Source organism: Channa argus, chromosome 8, assembly GCF_033026475.1.
Source record: "Channa argus isolate prfri chromosome 8, Channa argus male v1.0, whole genome shotgun sequence".
Lineage (NCBI taxonomy): Eukaryota > Metazoa > Chordata > Actinopteri > Anabantiformes > Channidae > Channa > Channa argus.
Genome location: NC_090204.1, coordinates 27,381,970 through 27,407,111, shown reverse-complemented (window position 1 = coordinate 27,407,111; position 25,142 = coordinate 27,381,970). Strand labels below are relative to the sequence as shown.

Genomic DNA, 25,142 nt, shown 5'->3' with positions numbered 1-25,142 from the left:
CCCACTCTAGCTTGTTAAGCACACATGCAACAAAATCTGTCAGTGATGTCAACTTATCAAGCAGCTGTTATACAAGCAGAACAACCACTTCAGAACAAACAAACCTTCACAATTCTAACTACGGTTGTTATGCAAATACATATCAGTTGAACTCTTGGGAGTTTGATGTTAGGACTGAGTAGCTCTCCCTGTCTAGTCCCTCTCCCAAATGTCTGTCACAGTGTGTGTGTGTGTGTGTGTGTGTGTGTGTGTGTGTGTGTGTCCTCGTCCAGCAGAGTCTAACAGAGAGAAAGTCCACATCAGCAGGACAGAATGATGTACATGCACAGCAAAGCTGTCTCCATGCAGGGAGGGGGAGGGGAGAGCTGGGCAGAGCGACAGGGGCTTCACATTAGCACTAGTTGCTCACTGTAACTTTAATTTGACAACTTGTGCTGAAATTTGACAATCCATCAATTCATCCCAGTCTCTGTGGCTCAACACAACAACAGAGGACTGTCTTTGCTTTAATTATAATTACGTGGAGTATCTCAAACCTTGCAACTAGTTTCTTTCTCTTTTTGTCCTCATTTTCTTTTCTGACTACTGTTGATTACATATTACGTTTTTATCTCATCCACACACCGCCAACTACTTCTCTTATCTTTTTTTCCCACCTGTCTTTCAGTGGGAGGTTTTCAACTCACAGTTTGTCATTGTTTTCAGTCCGTGTTTCTTCTCTCAATCAGAAGGATGACATTTACTCGCGGTAGCAGTAGGAGCAATTTTGGCAGATGTTGTTTACACCAATAGAAATTCATCAGCTCATTTAGCTGCCAACCTTTGTTCCCTCTTCAGTGCAAGCTCTCTGGGTGGCCTACAAGCCTCAGAAAGTTCCAGTTTATTCACAACAAGCAAGTAAACACACTGACAGATGATGTGGCATGATGTCTAACCTAATCCCAGTCTTACTCCAACCCTAAACAGATACCTGGCTACTCCCTCAGCTACACACTTAATAGTCCTTGAGGGTTCAACTGCTTTGTCCTCCAACGTCTCCTAACACACGCACATCGCTCACAGGAGTTTGAAGTCATGGCCAAAGTGGAATAACATCATGTTACTCAGTGCTGCCACAATGTGACCAAAGTTTCGAAGACACCAAGAGATCAACACCACTGTAGTGGCCTGGAACAAGGTTCTCGTGGTGTCAGTGTAATTAGGGCATTTCTGCAATAAAAAGTAAAAAAAAAAAAAAAAGTTTTTAGAGGCTGTTAAATGATGATCATTCTGAATACAAATAAGTCAAACAAAATAGAAATCAATGGATGGACGAGCGATGTATGCTCAGCTGTATCTTACAAAGTAAAATGTTCATAGTTAGTTTTATCCTGAGTTGAAATGGTTGTGTTATTTATGTACATTATGCACAATAAGGGAAACATAAAAGATCCCAAAAGATTTTGGGCTTCATCCTCTGGGAACCTTGATAATGTTCATTCATTTCATTGAATCTGGCAATATTTCAGTCTCAGTCGACTGTCTGACCCACTGACCATTATTTATCACAGTCACTTCACCCGCACTCAGACGCAGTGAATATCAATGTTCTACATGCACACAGCTAAAACAAAGCACTGAGGACAACACACACATCCTATTTTTGTGCTCCCTGTGTTCTTTTCTTTTCTCTGCCATCATTTTTACTGACCCCTGTGCTGTTTGTTGTGCCTGGTCTTTTCCCCCACAGGTTCCAGTGCCCTCAGTTGCCCGAATGCTCCAAGTTAGTTTTCATTCCTCTTGTGTTACTAATGTTTCCTTCCATTCTTGCCTCCTAGTTTTTCTGTTTTAAACGGCAGCCATTTGAACTGAAGCTCTTGGTTAACTCAGTCACCTCTTTCCTCATTGCCTGTCCATATCTGCCATGTACAGCAAATAGTCATAGCATCATCAAAACTCAAAGATGAAATGAAATGCACCATAGACATAATTTCTTATAGAAACAAATATCAGTGTATGCCACCAACAGCTCTGTGATATCTTTGCACTCACCTGTTGCCTTATGGGGTCTTTTAAACAATCAGCATGCTCATTGATGCTCACATCACCAGTCTGGTTATCACATGCTGTTGAAGAGCTGCAGAGTCAGACATCATCCCTCTGCTTAGCATATAGCACCCTCACTGTCACCCCACATTAATGTTAAAGGTAGCTCTGAGCCTTCAACATGCATCTGCACTCTTACCGTGTTGTTCAGCTTGTCTGTGTGTGCACATGTGTGTGTTTCACTGTGCTTACTGCTCTACCTCTCACCGCAGGGATGAGGGAGCATCCTCCCATTTCTCTCTGTGACCTGGCAGACCACATCGAAAGACTCAAGGCCAATGACGGTCTGCTTTTCTCTCAGGAATATGAGGTAACACTTCCTGCTTTTAGTCATTTCCTTCAAGTACCGCTGAAAACTTCCTGTGCAGTTAAAGTGATCTGTTCCTTTTTGCACTTGCATCTCATGAAACAAACACTTCTTCCCATAACACTTTAATATTTTCTCCTTGACTTTAATGTAATTAACAAATTGCACAAATTTAATTGTGCAATGTAAATATAACTGAAGCAAATTATTTTTATTTTTTTTGCTATATTCCAAACCAGGTGTCTGAAGAAACTTGCAGAAATAATAGAAAAAGCCTAATTCCTCCATTGTTTCCATTTTTGAGAACTGATCAATTTTACTAAAACCCACATTTGTGTTGGATTATCAGACAGAATTCCGTTCTTCTGCCAATATTGCTTTATAGTTGAAAACCCTGTAAAAACTGAGCGGTTGAAAGAACTAACTAACAGATAACTAACAGATATTTTACCATGTAATTAACAATTGCTAACGTGCATATGAGCAATTAATGTAGCTTTGCAAAAATGTGGTTATAAACCAAACTACTTGATGCAATTCAATTTTGGTTGGATGACGGTACAAGAGGAAAAGTCGTGGGAAATTACTGAAAGGCAATTGTGTGCAGACAAATACTCTTTGTTTCTGGGTCATATCATTTAGACCAATGGCTTTTCTTAACCCTGAGCGTTCATCCTTATCGTCTCTACCTAACCACCTTTGTCCCAAGCCATCCAATATTTGTGCCAAAATTCTACTTTGGGCATAAGTGGTCGACTGTATGAGCAACTGATTAACATTTGGCACTGATAAGGTTAAAGACGGATTTTTGGATGCAGTAAAAATGGAAAAGTAAGTCAAATTATAGAAATTAAGACCAACAACTGTTTAGGTACATTGTCTGGAGTTGTGACTTGTAGAGCAATACTTGAAACCTTGCTGTCTATTAAAGTAGAAACTTGCAGTTATGTTTTAATCTTGATCACAGCACTTTTCTACTGTACCCAAAATGCTTTACATGCCGCCCTACTGACACATAATTACAGGAATATTAACAATTGATAATCTAACATCTAAAGGGGGCCTGGTGGCTCAGAGGTAGAACATGGCGTTGGGATGCAGAAGGCTGCAGGTTTGCAGGTTTATCTACACTCCAGTAAAGTACCTCAGAAAGGTACAGTTCTTCAGTAATTCGTTTGAATATTGGGTAAATTTCCCACAGCTTTACAGGCTGTTTGTATAATTAGGATAATGAGGCAAATGGCAAACAAAGATACACATTCTAATACAGATTTTTTTTAAATCTGGAATTTACATATTCTTCAATTATTAAACAATTAGTAATAACAATAATATAAACGTTTACCTTTTTTATAAATGTGCCATTTTAACGCCGGCTGAGAGCCACACTTAAGAAATTGCCAGTATACAACTGGGTAGTCAGGCCTCTATTTTCTCACCAAAACATCTTACACAGTACATTTTCCAGATTGCATTTTCCCTAAAATGTTTCTACTCATGTATATAGCAGGCTTACCATTGCAGAGCTAAAGTTCAGCATTGGTGAAAAGGATGCTGCTAAGTATGCATGAATCCCTTCCAAGAATAATATTTCACTGCTTTTACCTACTGTAAAAGCCAGAGAGGGATTATGGCTTGTTGATGTCCTACAAAGGAAGGTAATTTGCATTTAAAGTGGTGAATTTCCAAGCGGATAAACTAGACAGATGGGTGCACTGTTTACGCACAGCAGAAGGAAGGGGGCATATAAATTATGAAACAGCAACTGAATCAACTTTTGTACCTTTCTCAGTCTTTTTCTTCCCCGGTGTGATGAAATGGAGAGAACTTTTTTTGGAGACAGGTTGTTGGATTTGCCAAACAAAACCATATTCAGTTCAAATTAGAGTAATTTGGTGAGTCTTCCTTTAAGCACGAGCAACTTAAAAACATTTCAATTTGAGTATTATGATGAAACTGATAAAATATTTGGAATTTTGTGATAATAAGCAGAGATTAAAGTGCTTATATTTACAGCTCTAATCACCGTGTGTAACTAAAGGGTGTAGTTGCTGCGGAAGAAGTAAATCTAATGATTTTTAATGCAATGCAATCTACGGTAAATTCAGCCAATGACATTATGAGGGACGCTTGCACTTATTGACATGACAAACAGAATAAAATACCTTCTAAAGAGTTATGAAGGACATACCACAGATCTGCAATAGCTGTCTTAGGTACGGGTGAATCAGGATTAAGTGCTTGTTTAGTGATAGAAAATGTGATGGCGCCCTGTAAAGTAGACCCAGAAACCTGAGTTATTACGTACCATATAGGTGCCCTCACTTCAAGACAACATGGTGCCACGATGACTGATGTTTCAATGCAAAAAAAAAGAAATGGTACATGAAGTACCCCGTGGGGTTCAAACCTTGTGTAGCCCTTTGATTAAAGAACATAGTGGTGCCACCTTATCTCGACCCCATTGCTAATAAGAGTGAAGAATTAAAACAAAAGGGATGCAGATAACCCATTATAACTAGTGTAGCATGTTATCATGGCATGATGCAACTTCGCATTGCTTATTGCTTATTTGCACACTGTGCAAATCACAGTTATAAGCAGCTTTTTACTGAAAAAATGGAAGCAGATGAGAAATAAAAGTTGCATTACCCTATAGGAATTAGACAAATGGGCATTAGAATCAAAGCCTGGCATTTTCAGATTAAATAAATCCTGTCATGAAAGTTTTATGAAAGCTGGTAAAGAACTTTACAGCTACACAAACAAACCAAGTGATGAGTAAAAACACTTTGGTCAAAACCATATATGACAAAGACTAGATTGTTGCTGTAGTTCCAGTACTGTATGTAAACACTCCATCTGTCCTACTAAATCTGGTATCATGTGCATAACAAGAGCAGTGGTTTGAGCCTTGTTTGCTGTGACAGTGAGCCATGTAAAACATGTTGGACAATGCTCCTTCAGGACCAGGACTAGAAAACACTGCTGACATAAAAGTGATTGTTATTTAAAGGGTTGTTCAGAGATGTAGGATTTTTAAATACATTTACATAATAAACCATTCACTCTGTTTTCTACAGCCAAATGTCCCAATCAGTGTAAAATGAGTTGCAGTTGTAACAGTTCCTTACATACACCACTTTCCAATGGCCCATCAGGTGCTTTTTATTTATTTATTTTTTTATTTATCCTGCCCCCAGATGACCTGAGTTCACCACTTGTCACACTCACAAGTCACTACAGTAGAAATGGCAATTTGAGTTTATTACAGTTTAATTGCTGTGACTTGTTAAATCATACAAAATGTCAAACATGACACAATGAACAATGTTTCCAGTGAGGTTCTTGAGGTAAAGAGAGAAGGTCGATAAACCATTAAATAGATTCACAGATAAAGTAAATCCAACACACACACACACACACAAACACATACACACTACATTACTCAACCCATTCCCAGCTGAGTCAGTTGTTCCATCTGCACTGCATTTCTTGATTGTACAGCTATGTTAAGCTGACCTTAAAGCATCAACACTAAACTACATAATGTTTCCCCCATCATCATTTCCCCTCATGTTTCTTTTGACACAAGGTGCAAACAGTCTGATCTAAAGGAAGATCATATGAGGGAACATATGATGTGAGGGAGTCAACAAACCTGGATCTGCAGACTGTAATGATCTTACAGATTGAGTATTCGGTATTTAAAGGACCCAAGTAAGGAGACGGCCAGAGGAGGGTTAACTGATTTTATTGTAGAGACTAGGAGAAGAAAACACAACTGAAAAATCTCTCCACACAGATGAAAACACACACAGTAAAAGGTAACAACTAGATAAACACAGTAAAACAGAACATTACCTTAAATATGGAGGAGAGGGAAGATAAACTAAACTGTAACAGTTGGGAGGAAACTGGCTATATAACTAAGGAAGACGAACAGGGAAAAACAAACAGGCAAACTAAGCATAAAACGCAGACTGAAAAATGGGGACGAATAAGTAACCAAACCTCAGATCAAATGGCAGAAACAGGGAAAAGATCCAGAGCTTGCTGACAAAGACAAGCTGACAAGGAACTGAGGGGAAAGCCGGGTTTAAAAGCACAGGGGGGCAAGTGAAAGTAATCAGGGACTAATGACACTAAAGATAGGAAGCAGGATGAGGGGCTACAAAATAAAAGCTGGACACAGAAAGTGTCTCTCACTCATATATACGTGGTCTATGAGACATATATACATAGTGTATGTCCTCGTGCTATACTAGTTATTAGTGCATGCTGAGAGTAGCAGGGCTTGAAATGAAAAGCTGATAATGGCTCTGTTTAAAATGAGACCTGCCACAGAGTCTCACAGCTGGTTACATCTGATAAATGAGTTAGTGTGTTGGGGGACTGGACTGGAGACCACTTCATACAAAGCATATGGTTTCTACAACAGCACTTTTCTCCATTACATAATAATGGAGTAGAACTTCAAGTGTTATTATTAGTGATGATTAAACTTAGCGTTCAAGCGTAGGATCCTTTTCCCAGTGAAACATGGTGGTGGTAGTATCAGGAAACCAACATCCCTGAGTTTAAGGTCTTCTGTGAGAAGGACTGACCTGAAGGGCTGATGATCACTTAACACAAACATTTGAATTCCTGTATATATACTGTCGTATATACAGTATAGTCTCATTTATTTCATTTCTTATCCTTATTTTAGTTTTAGAAAAATCAGGTTAAGTTATAAAGAGATGTTTTCTCTGAGGTTTCACAAACTATGAAGCACTGTTGTGTGTGTGCATCTACATAATCTACATTCAGAAAGTTTTCAGACCCCCTGTTTTCAGCTTTTCTACATTACAGCTCGATACTACAATTGTTCTAATTCGTGTTTTTCTCATTTATCTACACTTTATTGCTCTTGTTTTTTTGCTCTTACTTTTTATTTTATTTGTATTTTCTTTCTATTTTTCTTTCTATTTTTATTTTACTTTACTGTATAAAATTTAGTGAGGACGGCAAAGTAAGAATTTCATTGTGCAGGGAAACATGGTTTCTGTCTGTGCATATGACAATAAACACTTTGAATCTTGAATCCTGAATCTTCAAGCCATGAGGCCAAAGGAACTGCCTGCAGAGCTCAGAAATAGCATTATTGCAAGACACGGATCTGGAGATCAACAGCTTGTCCCTTCAGGGGTCACCACAGCGGAACGTGTTGGATGCCCTTACTGCCACAACCTTCATATTTTATCCAGGCTCAGGACCGGCACCAAGGTGGCCCTGGTAGGATGAGATTCAATGCAGCGGCCTTCTGCATCTCAACCCAATGCTCTACCACTAAGCCACCAGGACCACTAAGGCACAGATCTGGAGAAGGCTGCAAAACAATTTCTGCTGCACTGCAGGTTCCCAAGAGCACAGTGGCCTTCATAATACTCAAATGAAAGATGGTTGGTAAAACCAGGACTATTCCAGAGATCCTGTGTAGAGATGGACAACCATCACTGCAGCCCTCCGCCAATCTGGACTTAATGTGGGCGACTGTGGTGCAGGAAGGTAGAGCGGTTGTCCACCAATCTCACAGTTGTTGGTTCAATCCCCGGCTCCTTCAGTCACATGTCAAAGTGTCCTTGAGCAAGACACTGAACCCCAACTTAGTTGCTCCTTGTGAGTGTTGGCCAGCTGCATAGCAGCTCCCCCATGGGTGTAGGAGTGTTTGTGTGATTGTGGTTGTGAATGGGTGAATAAGAAGCAGTGTAAAGTGCTTTGAGTGCCAGTAGGTAGAAAAGCGCTATATAAGTGCAGAACATTTACCATTTAATGGCTAGACAGAGGCCTCTCCTCAGTCCAAGCACATGAAAGCCTGCTTGTAGTTTTCACACTGTGAGGAACAAGATTCTCTGGTCTGATGAAAAGACTAAAGACTGTTTGGACTCAATTCTAAACATTATGTCTGGAGGTATCTAGGCACTGCTTATCACCTCCACGATAGCCTCCCTTCACTGATGTAGGGTAAATGGTCTGCACTCTGTACTCAAAGCGCTTTACTGTTATTTATTCACACATTCACACTCACAATCACACACAAACTCATAAATGCAGCTGGCCAACACTCACTGGGAGCAACTAAGTTGGGGTTCAGTGTCTTGCTTAAGGACACTTCAACATGTGAGCAGAGGAGCCGGGGATCGAATCAACGAATCAACGATGCGGGATTGGTGGACAACCGCTCTACCTTCCCACAGTCATATGGTGCACAGTATCATGCTGTGGGGTGGTTCTTAAGCAGCAGGGCCTGGGACAGTGGTGAGGTTTGAGGTCAAAGCTGAATGGAGGAAAGGACAGAGATATCCTCAATCAAAGCCTTTTCCACAGAACTCAGGAACTTAGGCTGTACCAAAGGTTCACCTTCCAATATTACAACAATGCTAAGCACACAGACAGACAGACACAAAGGGGTGGCTTAGGGACAACTCTGTGAATGTCCTAGAGTTGCCCAGCCAGAGCTCTATTTAACATCACGGAAGGTCCCCATCCAACCCCATCCAGGATTGTGTCAGGAACAGTATGCGACGTAAAACACATGCCAAATCAAATGTGCAAATCATGTTTTCCATACCAAATCAGACTTAAATTCGATTTCTGTTGACCTACAGGGCGCTGGCGGCTATTAGGCTACTGTTGAGCCAAACAATGAAGTTGTGGTGAAAGAGTAGTGGAAGCTCGGCTAAGGGCAGAGGTGAACATTTGTGAGCAGCAATATGGTTTCATGCCTAGAAAGAGTCCAGCAGATGCAGTATTTGCTTTGAGGATGCTGATGGAGAAGTACAGAGAAGGTCAGAGGGAGTTGCATTGTGTCTTCATAGATTTAGAGAATCTACTCTGGAAATCAGAGGAATGAAGCTTAGCTGCAGTAAGACAGAATACATGTGTGTGAATGAGAGGGACCCAGGAGGAACAGTGAGGTTACAGGGAGCAGAGGTGAAGAAGGTGCAGGACTTTAAGTACTTAGGGTCAACGGTTCAGAGCAACGGAGAGTGTGGAAAAGAGGTGAAGAGGCGAGTGCAGGCAGGATGGAACAGGTGGAGAAAAGTGTCAGGTGTGTTGTGTGATAAAAGAGTATCAGGGAGAATGAAAGGAAAGATGTTAAAGACGGTGGTGAGACCAGAGATGTTGTTCGGCTTAGAGACAGTGGCACTGAAGAAAAGACAGGAGGCAGAGCTGGAGGTAGCAGAGCTTAAGATGTTGAGGTTCTCTTTGGGAGGGACGAGGATGGACAGGATCAGGAATGAGGACATCAGAGGGACAGCTCATGTTAGATGTGTTGGAGATAAAGTCAGAGAGGCCAGATTGAGGTGGTTTGGACATGTTCAGAGGAGAAACTGTGAATATATCGGTAGAAGGATGCTGAGGTTGGAGCTGCCAGGCAGGAGGTCTAGAGGAAGATCAAAGAGGAGATTTATGGATGTAGTGAGGGAGGACATGGAGTTAGTTGGTGTGTGAGAAGAAGAAGCAACATGAGAGTATTGAACAAAGTGAATACTTAATCAAGTACTTCAAGTTAAAAAAAAAAAAATACAGAGGAAATTACATTTTTTGTTTTGTTTTTGTTTTGTAATAAGCAGCCAAAATGGTAATTTCATGTTTAAGAAATATGTGAGTGATTGTGGCAGCAGGTGCTGAGTGAAAGCCTGGCTCTGCAACATACAGATCCACATGTTTCACGGCTGACTGTCGCTGGGGGAGCTGCCACTCTGAGTGTGATTCCACTGACATGCTCAGTAACTGATCTACATGTCAGCAGAGCACATTAACAGTAATTGGAGTGGTTTGTCAGCGCAGCACGGTGAAAGACTTACCTAACAGGCTGTTAAATAAGATGTGCATTCAGCCTCTTTCTCCACTGTCATTATTATCAATTTTTAGAAAGGGGGCTAAGCAGCCGTCTAGCCAGTCAGCAGGAAAGGCAGCAGGATATTACAGTCCTAGTTGCTGCTTTAGTTTGTCTATGTATGTATACAGACGTGTGTTTGTTTTTGTAAGATAAGTAGTAGGAGCATGAAAGGTCAGTTATGAATAATAATCTTCAGCATGACCTTTTGCAGCTAAACATGTGCCGGCTTTCACAGCACACAGTCAGTAGAGGCCAGTCATCCTGCAGCATAGTGAAAACCTGGCTCACACATCAGCACACACCATCACTGGAAGGCAGTCACGGGTTTCCACCTCGCATACGCCAGTGATTTAGATAACAGTTCAAACAATTAAGTCATAAATGCTACGTTGAGAAGCATTTATCTTCATCTTCTGGTGTCTGGTTTAATCTGGACCCTTCCAAAAACCTAATGGTTCGCGTTAAAGTGAGAATTTCTCCACTTGGAGTGGTCAGTTGTTTATTAAGCTGTTGCTCTAGCAACTGAGAGGAGGCCTGATGGCTCAGTGGTAGAGCGTTAGGTTGGGATGCAGAAAGCCGCAGCTTCAAATCCCACCCCACCCAGCCACCAAGCGGCAAGAAGGCCATGTCGCGTCTGTTCTATATCACTTTCCCGTAAGGTTAAAGTTTGGAAGATGAAGAGTCATTGGTGGAAATGGGTAAAACTTCATGTATTCCATATGCAGCCCCAAGCTTTTTCAGTCCTTTGTTACTTGTCGTAGCTGCTGTTATCGATTAAAATCCAGTTTTTGTTGTTCAGCCACTGCAGAGCTGCAGCTCTCCTCTGTGATGGCGACGAGCTCATCTTTGTTGGGGTCTCTACGAGCTTCACAATGTTGTGCTGCAGTATTTCATAAGGTTTAAGGTCCTTTTTTCACAATATACGTGTTACAATAATGTTCTTATCAACTTTCATACTGACAAAATCGAAGTAATGGGAATATTTCTACCTGCCAAATTTTCCATGCCAGCTTATTACAAATATTACATATCTGGTTTCAAAACAACAAAAGTAATGTTGTACTAAGTTATTTTTGGAGGGACTCTCTGGAATTTTATATATACTGAAATGTTATTTGCTTGATACTGGTCAAAGTAATCAAACTTATATCCTAAGTACAGTGAAAAATATTTACGAATATTTAAATTACCTAAAGCAGCTCAAATTTGCCAGATTTGGAACTCGTGCTTGGAGTCCATTGGGTTATCCAACGTCACCGCTGTGGTTGGATTGTTGTCACAAATAGCCAGCAGGAGTTGGGCCTTGAATTGCCAACTCTGCCTTCAACGGGCAAACACTCATCCACCCTTACAGTTTGTGAAGTGTTTGACGGTGACTAAGTACAACATACTTTGTGGTATGTGAATGTACACAGGAGGCTGATAGTAAGGTCATTACTTTTGCTGGTACTAATAAACCAAAGTATTCAGTGAAATGAAAATTTAAATGTCAGAAATTCCCCAAAAAGAAGTATATTAGAACAAATTTACATTTCTTGTTATTGGAAAGGTTAACCTCTCAAAAACATCAAAAATGTAGAATTTACTGTTGTTGTTGTTGTTTTTCTAATAGATTTCTGTTCCCATGACCACATTTTATACTCTTCTCCAAAGCTGTACTTTCCATACTAGTGGTTCCCCACTGGTGCCAGCCCATATTTTGGTGCAGTAACCCAGTGTCAGCTGATTTGTCACTACTTTATTTCCTCAGTTTCTCTGGTAGTTATACTGAGATATGAAGCTCACTAAATATCTTCATCTGTTCACTAGTTAATATAGGGCAGCTGGCAGGTGGAGGGTTGCAGTGATTTTATACATATCCAGACAGTCCAGTGTGCATGCAGGGGGCTTAAAGACCATTCAGGGCTTTCTATATTACAGCTAGTAGAGGGGTGACAAAGTAGATTCTGCATCACATTTACAGCTCTGGCCCCTTTGAGCTCTGACAGGATTTAAACCCCAGAAAAGAAGTTGAGCACCATTGTATTAAATGGTTATGTGTCTCTACCTCCCCCCTCTCTTGGTCCCTCTTTGCCCACCCTCTGCGTGTCAGTCTATTGATCCAGGTCAGCAGTTCACCTGGGAGCACTCTAACCTGGAGGTTAACAAGCCAAAGAACCGCTATGCAAACGTCATCGCCTATGACCATTCCAGAGTCATCCTCACAGCAGTGGATGGTGAGAGGCACAAATACAAACATCTTTAAAGAAGGGGGTGTAACCTTGATGTCTGATTTCTCTTATCTTCCTCTTATAAGTGTGTCATCAAATGTTAATTAGAAGCTAACCCTGATTTCTCATTAGTTCTCATTTTCTTGCTAACAACTTGCAGGAGTTCCAGGTAGTGACTACATCAATGCCAACTACATTGATGGCTACAGGAAGCAGAACGCTTACATCGCTACACAGGGGCCACTACCAGAGACTCTAAGTGACTTCTGGAGGATGGTGTGGGAGCAGAGAACCAGCACTATCGTCATGATGACCCGTCTAGAGGAGAAATCACGGGTGAGCTTCTAAAAGTGAAAAATAGTACCAATGATGAAGGGGAAACATCAGACACAAAGCGCTTTCAATAGTCACCACATCATTTAGCTTCTTCTTTCATACAAACCAAGCTCCTGATGCTTAATGGTGCAGAACATGGCAGCAGAAAGCTGAACGTTACAGTGTGCCCAGTTCAGATTCCTGCACTTTGGAGTTTGGAGATGAGCACAGGTATTTGCAACAGCGACATCTGTGTTCTTGATGACATTAGCCGCTCAGCTACTGACAACTGACCAAAAACATCCATTTCTGGGGAAACACAAATAAACTAACAGTGTTTCAACCTGTTCTTGTTTGTGTCTATTAAAACATAAAAAATATTAATACATATACCTATATTATTATGGGTTCACAAGTTTGTAATATACAGTAAAACCTCAGTCCTGTCAGACAAATATTTTAAATTTGACACCAGCTTTTTATCTTCCAAAATAAGTTATAGCATTTTTAAAAAGCCTTAAACAACTGAGCCAGCAGCAAATTATCACACAGCTTGCTGAGACAGGAGTGTTTTCTCCGAGCAGACACTGACTGGGCGGCTCAGGTGACTGCTGGTCTCACCTGGCCACACATCTCCAAAAACACAGGAGTCAACTTAAAAACAGAATTGATTTGGATAATATGACCACACATTCTAACTTTGAGTTTGCCTGAAAAATATCAAAGCTAAAAAAAAAAAGTGGTTTAATAGCAGTGAAAAAAGAAAAGTCTTTGAGTCTGGCTGGACTCTGCTCCACTTTGAGCCTGACCCTGAGTTCCAATCACAGAATTCCGCTGGAAATCCACATTTCACTTATGTTCTCTGCACCACTGAACCCACCCACCAAATGCTTTTCACTCATGTGAAATCCTGCGAAAGCATGTGAGCCTGGTTTCTGTCCTCAAACAGTGTTGTAATCCAACACCTCTATCCAGCTATCAGCCCTTATCAAATGTGTATGTGTGTGAAGGCTGGACTGAGGGCTTAAATTCTCTTTTGATTACTTCAAATAAGACAAAAAAAAGTGCAGTTAGTCGAAACAAAAGGCTGAATCTACTTTACGTTTTCTTCCTCGCTGACAATGACAGAAACACACACACATAAAAACTACATCAACATGTTCAGCTGCATGTTGAGCAACTCACATTAAAACTCAAAGTAAAAATAAAGGAGAAGCGGGCCATTATTATTGGAAAATGACGAAAATGCTACGAGAATAGATGTACACGAAATGCAAGACATGATGGCTGAGAGATGGCTGAACTGATGAACTGCTCTGTGTGTAGTGCACTTGCCCCGCTGGTACAGATGGGTTTGGCTCTGCAGCGGCAAGTCACATAGCAGCTGAGAGGCAGCAGGGCAGGGACAATGTTCATATGAGTAATGATGTCTGCCCTCCTTCACTTTGTTAATAACTCTACAACCAAAGGGCAAAATACAGAGCCACAGGAGTGTGCTATTATTATCTGTGACAGAGACCATCAGCCCCCTGCCAGACCCAATAACACTTGTCTTACGTTCAGTCAGAGGTGTTGGAAATTTTAGCTGCTCTCTGACCCGCGATCAAGGTAATGTCTGCTGTTGATACCCAAATTCGAATTGTCTGTCCACTGCCTCTGATCATGGGAAGGACTCTTAAGCCTTTTTCACAAACTCCAGACAATGGAGAAGTGTAGGAGAATTTATCTGGAGTGCCCTTTAAGACTCTCCTGGATTTCCAGGCGCAATCAGCGTACGCAGAGGCAGAGCTTGATATAAACTTAATTTGTGGGGAACTGTGTTTTCTTTACAGCACATGGCATCTCATATAAAAAGGCTCAATCATGGTTGACTCGCTCGCTTTAAATCCTTCCGATGATTCAAAACGCCCGATGATTCCACACACTGTTTAAACAAAGCGTTCAAACTTTAGGCTTCTGGGAACAGTGGGCTGCAGTTATCTATTTTGGATTGTGAAATAGCATGACATTTAGTCAGTTCATTTTAGTCAAGTGAGGTACAAGGCAGCAAAAATCCAAGTCAAATCACTGAATGAATGTCAAGAAGTTGTCCAAACTGAACAACAAAACATTCTTCATGGGCTGATGTGCATTTTTCTAATGTGATGCCCCATCTCAGAGAACTCCTGAACTCCTGGTTCAGTGTTTTAACTGACCAATTTAATTCTTTTTACCACACTGCAGTTGTAGGCTTCCATGATCAAATATGTAGCGATGAGTGTCTGTCCAGACCACAATTCAATCGAATAGTGGGGCGACTGTGGCGCAGGAAGGCAAAGCCGCCGACCACCAATCCCGCAGTTGTTGTGTCAAAGTGTCCTTGAGCAAGACACTGAACCCCAACTTAGTTGTTCCCGGTGCATAGCAGCTCCCCATCAATCTGTGAGTGTGAGTGTGTGAATGAGAAGCAGTGTTGAGTGCAAATAGGTATATAACTGCAGACCATTTACCCACATTCTAATCAGTTCATCCATGAGACTGTTTCGATTGTTTCGCCAGGCTGGGATACAGTATACAGTAGCATTGACAAAGAATCAATGGCAAAGTCATAGTGGCTTTAATATTTGACCTTTGACTGCTAAAAACTAATCAGATCATCCATGACAACTGATCATACTGACTACTGAAGGTTCAAGTTTGAAGAAATTCCATTAAGATTTTCCTGAGGATCTACATTTATAAGTAAGCAAATAACCTCTGTATAATTTTATCGTTGCCAAATTTGAGGAAATTCCTTTAAGGCATTTGTGAAATATCACATTCACAATAATGTAATTTACAGACAAACAAACCTAAAATGTAATGTGATAAAAGATTGGACAGTGGGAAAAAAGATTGAAAATGAAAAATATTAAGAGAACAACTGTTCTGCAGGATTCCAAAATGATCAGGTTAATAGGAAACAGCTTAGGGGCTTATGATTGGGTATAAAAGGAGCATCCACCAAACGCTCAGTGTTTGGAAGAAACAGTGAAGAAAAGATGGAATATGATTTATTACTTTGTGCCAAAGTTTTGGAGACGGATCTCAATTAGTTCCAAAAGATAATTTCTCCATACAAGACTGCAAAGAATTGGAACCTTTCACCATCTACATTTCACACAAAGGTAAAAGGATTCAGGGACCCTGGGGAAATCTGTGTGCAAAGGCTGAAGGTAGAAACCTGGTGGAATGTGTGTGACCTCAGGCAGCATTGCACGAGAAACTGTCGTGCTACTGTGATGAATATGAATATGTTTCCTACTGAAAATGGGTGGTGACACAATGTGGACAACAATCAGACAACAGTGACCATGGACTGTTGAGCGCCTGAGGTCTTGTGTACAGCAACATTGGGCAAATATTGTGTTTTTTGGGTTTGTCAAAGAAACCCACAGAATTGCTGGCAGGAAACAGGAGGAGAGCAGTAGCCTCCTATTTTCATCTCGCATTGGTAACATTTTTATTCCCATCAAATTGCCACCGTGCAGAGTTTATTGGATTACAATGGCACACTAGTTTTTCAAATTGATGTCTCAGAAAACCACAACAATTTAACATGTGTCCGTTAGAGGCCACTGACCCTCCGTATATTTTAGAAATCCTTTAGATTGTTGGCAGCACTGAAATTAAGGTTGGAGAACCATTAACATCATTTTTTAGAAACCTGCCCTGCACCTCTCAGTCTATTTATCACGGTAGCAAAGTGTTGAACAGATCAACAACTTGATTAAATAGCTGTGTTGCTGAGAGTGTGTAACACTAGCATTCGGGATAAATATTTTAATAGGCACTTACTTACCTGCTTAATTGGTAGAATCCAGAAATAAAACAGAATGTAACAGTCGATAATTTGAATAACGCTTTAATTAACTGTCTCTTATTTTACATTAATGTGAGTCTAGAGTAGAAGTGACAGCCCTATAAACCACTCTGCTTCCTCAACTCAGTCTTGGTCCAGCTAATGACTATTGACGGGGATACGAGTAGATCTTAAAGATTTATTAGACTTCCATGGAATATAAAGCTCATGTAGCTACTCTGTTCCCAGAAAGAGGAAATTGCCATTATGGCAGTTTACCAACACATTTGCCCAACAAATGCTGCACGTATTGATATGCTGCCTCCTTGTTCCAATGCACCAGTGACTGCAGGTCATTGAGACACATCCATTAATGGCTTGAAATTGGATTTTAATTCCTAGCAATTTAGGAATGTTAGCTATAGTTCTCGTCTGCTCAAGGTGGGATTACTGAGGCATTTTGTACAAACTCAGCATGGTGGTTCATGATTTCCATGAATTTAAACTTTGGAGCCGACCACCAGGCAGTTTCCACTTCCTTTCAGTCCCTTTTAACTGAGTTTGGGCTCAGAGCCGAGGTTCGGGATCTTGTTTATCTAGAATTGTTTCTTTGAACGGCAGTTTTATCTTCCTTTTGTGGCTGCAGTGACACAGTGAAACAGAGTTTTTCAGAGGAGTTCATGAGTTCGTTCAGTGATTTCCACAACAGAATCATGTCAGTTTTTTTGTGCAGTGCTGCTTTTGGACCTGAAGATCACAACCATTCAATATTGGTTTCGAGTGTTGTCACTGGCTACACAGATATCATGAACCTGATGATGATAAAAGGCATAAATTCTTTGCAACATTAGCTTCTGAGTGTTGAACACACATTTATTTGCATAAAAAACAAACCTTTCCCTTCTACCACAGCTTCTTTCTAACTGCAAACCTTTTAAAATCTCTTCTTGCCCCTGACTCAGTGTTTTTGTAGAAAGGGTGTAGATTGCTACGACCTCTCAACGGCTCGCAGTGTTGACTGACTGAAACAGACAACCTCAGGCTAAGAAGCTGAAATTCTTAACAGTCCATTCACGTGTGCAGACACAAACTAACCACAGCACCAATCTTTAGTTCAGGGGGTGTTTTGTGTTTTTCACATAATTTACAGGTGTTCTCTTTTTTTGTTGGAGTGTTTGTACAGTATAGCAATGTCAACTGTGACTCTGTCTTTCAAATAAATGGAGATAGCTTCAACATGTTAATATCTTTGTTTAATAATCAAATGTGTACTAACTAATTGGCACATAGAGTCGGATTGTGCAGTACTGGTTGATTTACATGACTAAAACCCACAAACATAACAGTCACCACATTCTCCACTCACTGAAACAGTCCACTACAACTTAATAACTAATGTCACGACTGCTAAATACTGTAAAAAAAAAAAAAAGCATCTAATGATAAAATCTATCTTGTAGTAGAACTCCAGTGATAATTGGTATCAGCAAGATACCAATTCTGTGTGGATTTTGTTATTATCTCTTTGCTTTTGTGGGCACTCTGGTTTCCTCCCACCTTCCACAAGCCTGCATTTTAGGTTAACTGGTGACTCTAAATTAAGGTGTGAATGTAGGACTTGTTTTCTATCTTTGTATGTGTCTCTGTGTTGCTCCTGACCCCCCTTCTTACCCTGTGACAGCTCGGATAGACTCCAGCCCCCCATGACCCTGAAAAAGATGGGCAGGTACAGATAATGGATGAATGGATGGCAGGCAATTATGCAATTAGTAGCACTGATTGTAAAATTTCAGTCAGTCAGTTGTGGTCAGTTGTGGTTCTGTTATGTAGGTTTCTTGCCTGGTCAAAACACTAGTAATGGACCAGAACACAACTGGCAGGACAAAGCACTTTTTTACTGCCGTTCTATGTCACCGTGTTTCGTTGTACTACAAATAGAAAAGAGCAGAAAAGAGAAAAGACATCAGAGGAGATTGTCCAATATCAGTACTTGTAATTGTGTCCCTGGGAAGGTGCACATCAAGCCACAGTGTCTGGTTCAGCGTAGATCGCAAGGCTATACAATATGTGGTAAATGTAATGTTAAGGCACAAACTTAACAACGTCTTAACATCAACCTCTTTGAATGGTGCCATGGCTTCTTTTTGTGTAGTGGAAACGTTCACAAGGAATAAACGCGCCGCTGTCAAGGATGATTAGGCCACACTCTGCACCTATGCACTAAGCAAAAGTGAGTACAGTATATCGTCAGCCTTAAGTTAGTAAGGTGTGTTCGATTTGTCCAGTTGGTGAACCACCTCCTTACACCACTCAGACCAAAGGCCATGTGGTCCTGTTTTCAGCCACAGGCATTGCCAAACAACCTACACCCCCACACTGACACCTGCACCAATCCAGCCTATGAAGCATAATTACACCATCTGTTGTGCCAGGCTCCTGCAGGCTGTGGCCGCCGGTTCCCTCAGGTCAGCACTAATGTCCACTTGTGTGTTCCTTCCCCACCGTCATCCTCTGCGTCCATGCCTACTAGAGCCAAGGGTGCATTAAGAAAACCAACACTAACTGGGCACAAGGTTTTGGTACCAATTTGTTCTGTGACTTAGTCTTTTGAATCTAAAGCATCCAGATAGAACAATTACTTTCTGTGCGTTTTGCATCATGTCACAAAGCTCTGAAACTGCATGAGTAATGTTATACATATTAAACGTGTCACCTCAATCCATGGTTACCATATGAACTGAATTTATTTCTCCTTAATTCAGGTTTGATAAAGTTACATCTGTTTCCCTAACACTGCTAGTAAAGCATCAATGCACACAGCTCATTATACAACCAGAGGATGCTATTACTACTTTTCTCAATTCGTTTGGTCTGCAAAGTGCTTATAGCAGCTATGCATTATTATAACAATTTATCAAATAACAATGTGGGACATTGTGACGATGTAAAAGCAGCTGCTCAGTATAATGAACCTACAGAGAATTTCCAGCTGAATGTGCAGCTCCATTTATCTCTGCAGAGCTTTATAGTTTCATTAGTGTGAGGACCACAACTTTACTGATCTGTAGTCACGTTTTTAGCCACGTTTTCAGCCAAATGTTTCCAAAAATTCAGAAGCTCGCACAGATACGTCCCACAGAGACCAAAAACCCAGTTTAAAAGGAGCAACTATTGTGCATTTGAGTGTACATTGACCAGCGTTGCAGAAACAACAATCATTTAAAGCCTGACACTAACATTTTTCCTGCCTAAACCTAAACCTGTGTTTGAGCGTAAACCCAACTAAACTATGTTTGCACAATCATTGTGTCCTGCCAGGCATCATTTTGGTGAGACAGCCAGATTTAAAAAGGGTGCAGCTTACACTGAATCCTGCTGTTGGTTGCATTAGAAGTTGCAAGCAAATGACACATGATTGTTTACATTGGTGGACTTTATGACCTTTGCCAAGTTATGACACCAAAAGTCTCAACGTTTAAAAAGGTTTTACCCAAATAACATTTTTTCGAATCTTAGTACAGTACTTTTAATCCAAAGCATTAGATTTCATTAAACCCTAACCATAGCATCAGCACATGCAAAAATTACAATAACACAATAAAAAATTAAAAGCTGAAGGTGGGTTTCATAAACTAAGTCCGTGAAGACCCACTGTTTCACAATACTGATGTGTTTTACACAGTCGCTGGTGGTTGGAACCCTTTGACTGGCTGGGGGAACAGGCACTAATGGTCTGCCTTCACACAAACTTGTTGTTTAGCTTCATGCACAAAGCTTTTTTTTTCTCTTTGTATAACTCTAGCACCAACAATAACACTGAGTGAAAAAACAAGGTTTTTGATCTGTGGATCTGTGCAGGTGAAGTGTGACCAGTATTGGCCCAGTCGAGGCACAGAGACATATGGGATGATTCAGGTGACCATGCTGGACACTGTGGAGCTGGCTACATACAGTGTACGCACATTTGCCCTGTATAAGGTAAGAACTATATGAGTGTTTGACAGCAAGGCAAGTTGTAGCTCATAGAAGGGAAAATGCATTGTGGGCGTAAAAGAGCACTAAAGCTGATCAGATATCTATTATTGTGTTAAGTAATTGTGATAGTAATTTTACATGTCGGAGAAACTTGAGTGACAAGGTAAATTTTCCAAGTGGACTAAGTCAGACTCCATTAGATTTTTGCATTTGTACGTATACAAAGGAATGAATCAGATGCCTGCAGATCAAAGTAAAGGCTCTAGAAGCACAAGAGTGTAGAAGAACCTTCATATGTGAAAAACAAAAACGCTATACTTTAAGTATTTTTACTTGAAAAGGGAAATAAAAGTCTGCATTGTGTGGATGTTGATGAAGGTTTCAGTTGAGGGCTACATGCGTGCTAATGGTGTGCTCCCACAGAACGGATCTAGTGAGAAGAGAGAGGTTCGACAGTTCCAGTTCATGGCCTGGCCTGACCATGGAGTGCCTGAGTATCCCACTCCAACACTGGCCTTTCTACGTAGAGTCAAGGCCTGTAACCCTTCAGATGCTGGGCCTATGGTGGTCCACTGCAGGTGAACTATCCCTATACCATCTACTGCATCAACACTAGGCATTAGGTATTAATCTAATGTCAACACATTGGAGAAATATTAACATTGTCAAAGAATGAAACAAAACCACCTTTGACCCAACTAAACTTGCCTACTATATTTTTCTTTGTTGTTGTTTGAGAGGCCCATTAATGTTATACCTCAACCTCGAATGTGGAGGTCTAACATTAATAAATGTTATCCCTCAACCTCGAAGGCCAACTGTCTGACCCAATGGGCCTCAGGGGAAAGATGAAAGTTAATGAAACATTTGTAAACCAAGACTATTGCAGAGTGAATTACTTACTGTACTACAACTTCTCCATTAACAGATTGTATTTTTTACCTTAAAAAAGACACGTAACATGTAAATGTGCCATGAATGATTTTTTTAAATTAGTGAATGGGTGAATGAAAAGCAGTGTAGAAGCACTTTGGGTACCGATAAGATAGAAAAAGCGCTGTGTAAGTGCAGATCATTTTCATGATTAATAGTTTTCCAACTTTGAGGAAAGGAAAGGAAGGAAATCAAGAAGCTAGTGTGGACTTGAAGGTACCAGTGTAGAGAAACTACATAGACAAAAGTGACTGTATTAAGCCAGAGAACTACCCAGAAACTCCAATCGAAACTCCCATTTATATATTTACGCTTAGCTGGTGTGTGAAGCTTTATATCAAACATATGAAAGCACCCGAGAGGCAAAGATGTGAGAATGCAGTCTAGTTTTCTGTGGTCTGTGTGTTCCCTCCCTGCTGTGCGCCTCACTTCTTCAGTGGACTAGTGAAGTGAGTGATGTCGCTGTCGGCACCACATGTCATAGTGAGAAGGGCTGAGCCAATACAGCAACAGTACAAACAACACTGTGTGTCTTGCATGATACAGTGTATTTTGCATCTTCTATAAATACAGTGGATGAATAAATGTTCTTAGACTAAGTCTGTTCATTTTGGGACAACTAGTTTAAAGCTGTGTTCAGACTGTGGCAACGCTAATTTTCCTTTCACATAATTTGAAGGAATTTGACCGATGGAAGATTTTATTGCCTCTGTGTTGTAATATGGTCAAGTCTGTAGACATTAGTTTGTCCTAGGGAGGAATCTACACAACAACCTGTGCTCAGATGTTTGTGTTGCTCAGCTTCCGACTGATCTCAGAAGTCTGTGTTGTCTTGTTTTGATAGGTAGGTTTTTTTTTGTTTTTTTTTTGCTCAGTCTGAGATTTGGTCGGGGTGAATTTGCGTCCACTCGGAAAATGAAAAGTTAATGCATCTTTGTATTTACTTCCTGTAAAATCCCTCTGCTTATTTCACCCTACACTCCGTCAGAACACGGCAACAAGCAGAGAAGAGTCAAAAAGTCAGGAATCTGACTCAATCATGTTTAGAATTCAAAATAGAGCTGCATCTAAAGCAGCGTGTCTGTGAAAAAAATGATCAACTCCTGATTTCTCCTCTCTTTTGCAAGATTTCCTAAGTAAATCTAACATAAAACAAAGACAGTCTGAGCAAATACAAAACACAAGTGTTAATTGAATAATTGTATTTATTAAATTTTATTTATAAATTCATCCAGTTAGTTACAAAACGAGCAAGGAAAACATCCAAGGAACTGCAGGCCTCTCTCACTCCAATGAATATCAGTTTCCATGACTCCACTGTCTGAAAGACACGAGGCGGAAAGGTGAAAACCACTGCAGACCCAGAACACACCTAGGCCTTTTAGGACAGTCTCCTCTGGACTGATGAGTCATGAGTGGGTTTGAAGACAGTTCCTAGGCAGCCTGAGCAAACACAAATGTCTTAAATGCTAATTGCATTTGATTAAAAGGTTTATTCCGTATGGAAATCAGCAAGGTAAAAAGTAAATCACCTTAAGATCTTCAAAGTTGGTTTATTTCGGGACTTTGACTTGATCCCTGCAAAAACTTTATTTGGTTCATTTGGTTCTGAGGTCGACTGCTCTTAGTTCTTCGTCTTGCTGCATAACACAGTTACAAGTGATTTTCTACTGATGAGCTGAAAGCGAACTTGTTTCTTCTCTACTTGTTGCTGTGTCCATACTGAGTGTATAGGGTGAACATAGAGAGTGCTTTTACAGGAAGTCAATACAAAGATAAATACAATTTTTCAATTTCAGAGTTGGCGCAAATTCACCCCCCGGCCAAATTGTGCTGGGGTTGCAGAATGAAAACGTCCCTGAGCAAAAGCATATCCTGCCTGTCAGACAGGTCAAAGGTTCACTATTGTCCCATAGACTAAGGAATAGCTTTGTGAGCGTTTCCGAACGGATGGATTTCAGTTCTAGTTGGTATTACATCAACACTTTCACTCAGGTTGCCTTTTCTTATGTTAGATTTTGTTGGTTCAAATACATAACTCTTTCTTTAACTAATTCCTGTTTGACCAACTGAAATGTTTTTGGAACCCAAAAATATGTCCAGTTGTTAGAGCACAGTAATAATTGATAAGTCTCTGTTTTAACCATGTTTTCTCTTTGTGCCCCCTCAGTGCCGGTGTGGGCCGGACCGGCTGCTTCATCGTGACCGATGCCATGCTGGAGAGGATGAAACACGAAAAGTCAGCTGACATTTATGGTCATGTGACATGTATGCGAGCTCAGAGGAACTACATGGTGCAGACAGAGGATCAGTACATTTTCATCCACGAGGCCCTGCTAGAAGCTGCAACATGTGGAAACACAGAAGTCCCCGCTCGCAACCTGTACGCCCACATTCAGAAGCTCACCCAGAATCCTCCTGGGGAGACTGTCACCGCAATGGAACTGGAGTTTAAGGTATGAACTGTGCTAATTTTCCCCCCCGTGGCCTTTTGTGGTACTACAACACAAACAGTGACCGTATTGAGTAGAAACTGTTTACAGGAGAACTCAAACTAAAAACTGTTTCTTTTACAATTTTTGAGTCCATTGCATATCTGTATGGTTTTATTTTTCTTGACATCATAACAATCCAAATTATATTTTACTAAGTTTTATGTCACAGGCAAGTAGTTTTTAGTCACTGAGCACCAGGCTCTGATAATAGATCCCTAAAAACTAAACCAGTGCTTCCCAGAAAACGAATATTTCATATGCACATTTTACTGCATCTATCTGAGACGAGAAGAATCTTACCACACTCCATATATATTTGGATGAAATACAATACTTGTTTATGTCATGTCTCACAAATCGAGTGGAGAGCCCTTTAGCAGCCAGATGCAGAGGATGCTAGGGTGGAGGACGGATTTCCACCCTCAGCCTGTGTTACAGTTGAATTCTTTTTTTTTTTTTGGCGGAGGGGGTGAAGGAGCTTAACCGCTGAGCTTCAGTTGACAGGCCTAGAGAGGGTGTGCAGGAAATGCAGAGGGAGAGAGTTAAGGAGAGAGGACCAGGACAAACTGGATGCCTGACAGCATAAAGATAAGGTCCTACTGGGTTAGGTGGTTTTACATGATGAGCGACACCACCTTGATTTAACCAGCCCCTTCTCGGGGGGAGCGTGCCAGAACCCGAATTATGTTGCCTGCTCAACCAAGCAGGGTGGCTGTAAATCCAGACAGAGCATAATTAGGTTTTGATCCTCAGCTCACTGCAAATTTCGTTCGAAGCACTTTTCGAATTGACACTTGCCCTTGCAGTATAGAGGAATCACATTAGACCCTGTCAGCAAAGCTGGCCCCCCCCCAAAACTCTTCCATTTGGGATGCTGTTCACTAAAGTTTTATTTTCATCGGTTTTATGTGCATTTCCACTGGCCTGTCTACTGCAGCTCACAGTAAATGTGTGTGGGTTTGTTTTGACTTTTGTCTTCACCGTGAGTTTTAATGCGCCACAGCATCTGACTTTGTTAGTCAGAGAACAAAGACGATCAGCTTAAAGTGCATCATTTTCATGCATTAATAAGAGTGTTAGCTACCAGTGTCCTTTAACAACCTTGTTCACACAC

At 40.8% G+C, this 25,142-nt stretch overlaps 1 protein-coding gene across 28 annotated transcripts in view; it reads left to right on the top strand.

Moving 5' to 3' along the window:
* Positions 1-25,142, top strand: part of ptprfa (protein tyrosine phosphatase receptor type Fa) — a 316,431-nt gene that overhangs the window by 277,634 nt on the left and 13,655 nt on the right. For 21 of the 28 annotated variants that reach the window (XR_010914989.1, XM_067512515.1, XM_067512498.1 and 18 more), the window contains 7 exons: positions 1,730-1,762; positions 2,298-2,395; positions 12,373-12,496; positions 12,651-12,826; positions 20,484-20,603; positions 21,024-21,178; positions 23,704-23,989. Coding sequence is in view for 27 of the 28 variants with exons in the window: in XM_067512515.1 (XP_067368616.1) it covers positions 1,730-1,762; positions 2,298-2,395; positions 12,373-12,496; positions 12,651-12,826; positions 20,484-20,603; positions 21,024-21,178; positions 23,704-23,989 (992 nt within the window). In the remaining variant the exon portion in view is untranslated. The remainder of the gene's footprint in view (positions 1-1,729; positions 1,763-2,297; positions 2,396-12,372; positions 12,497-12,650; positions 12,827-20,483; positions 20,604-21,023; positions 21,179-23,703; positions 23,990-25,142) is intronic. The other 7 variants (XM_067512508.1, XM_067512519.1, XM_067512506.1 and 4 more) reach the window with 1 other exon arrangement.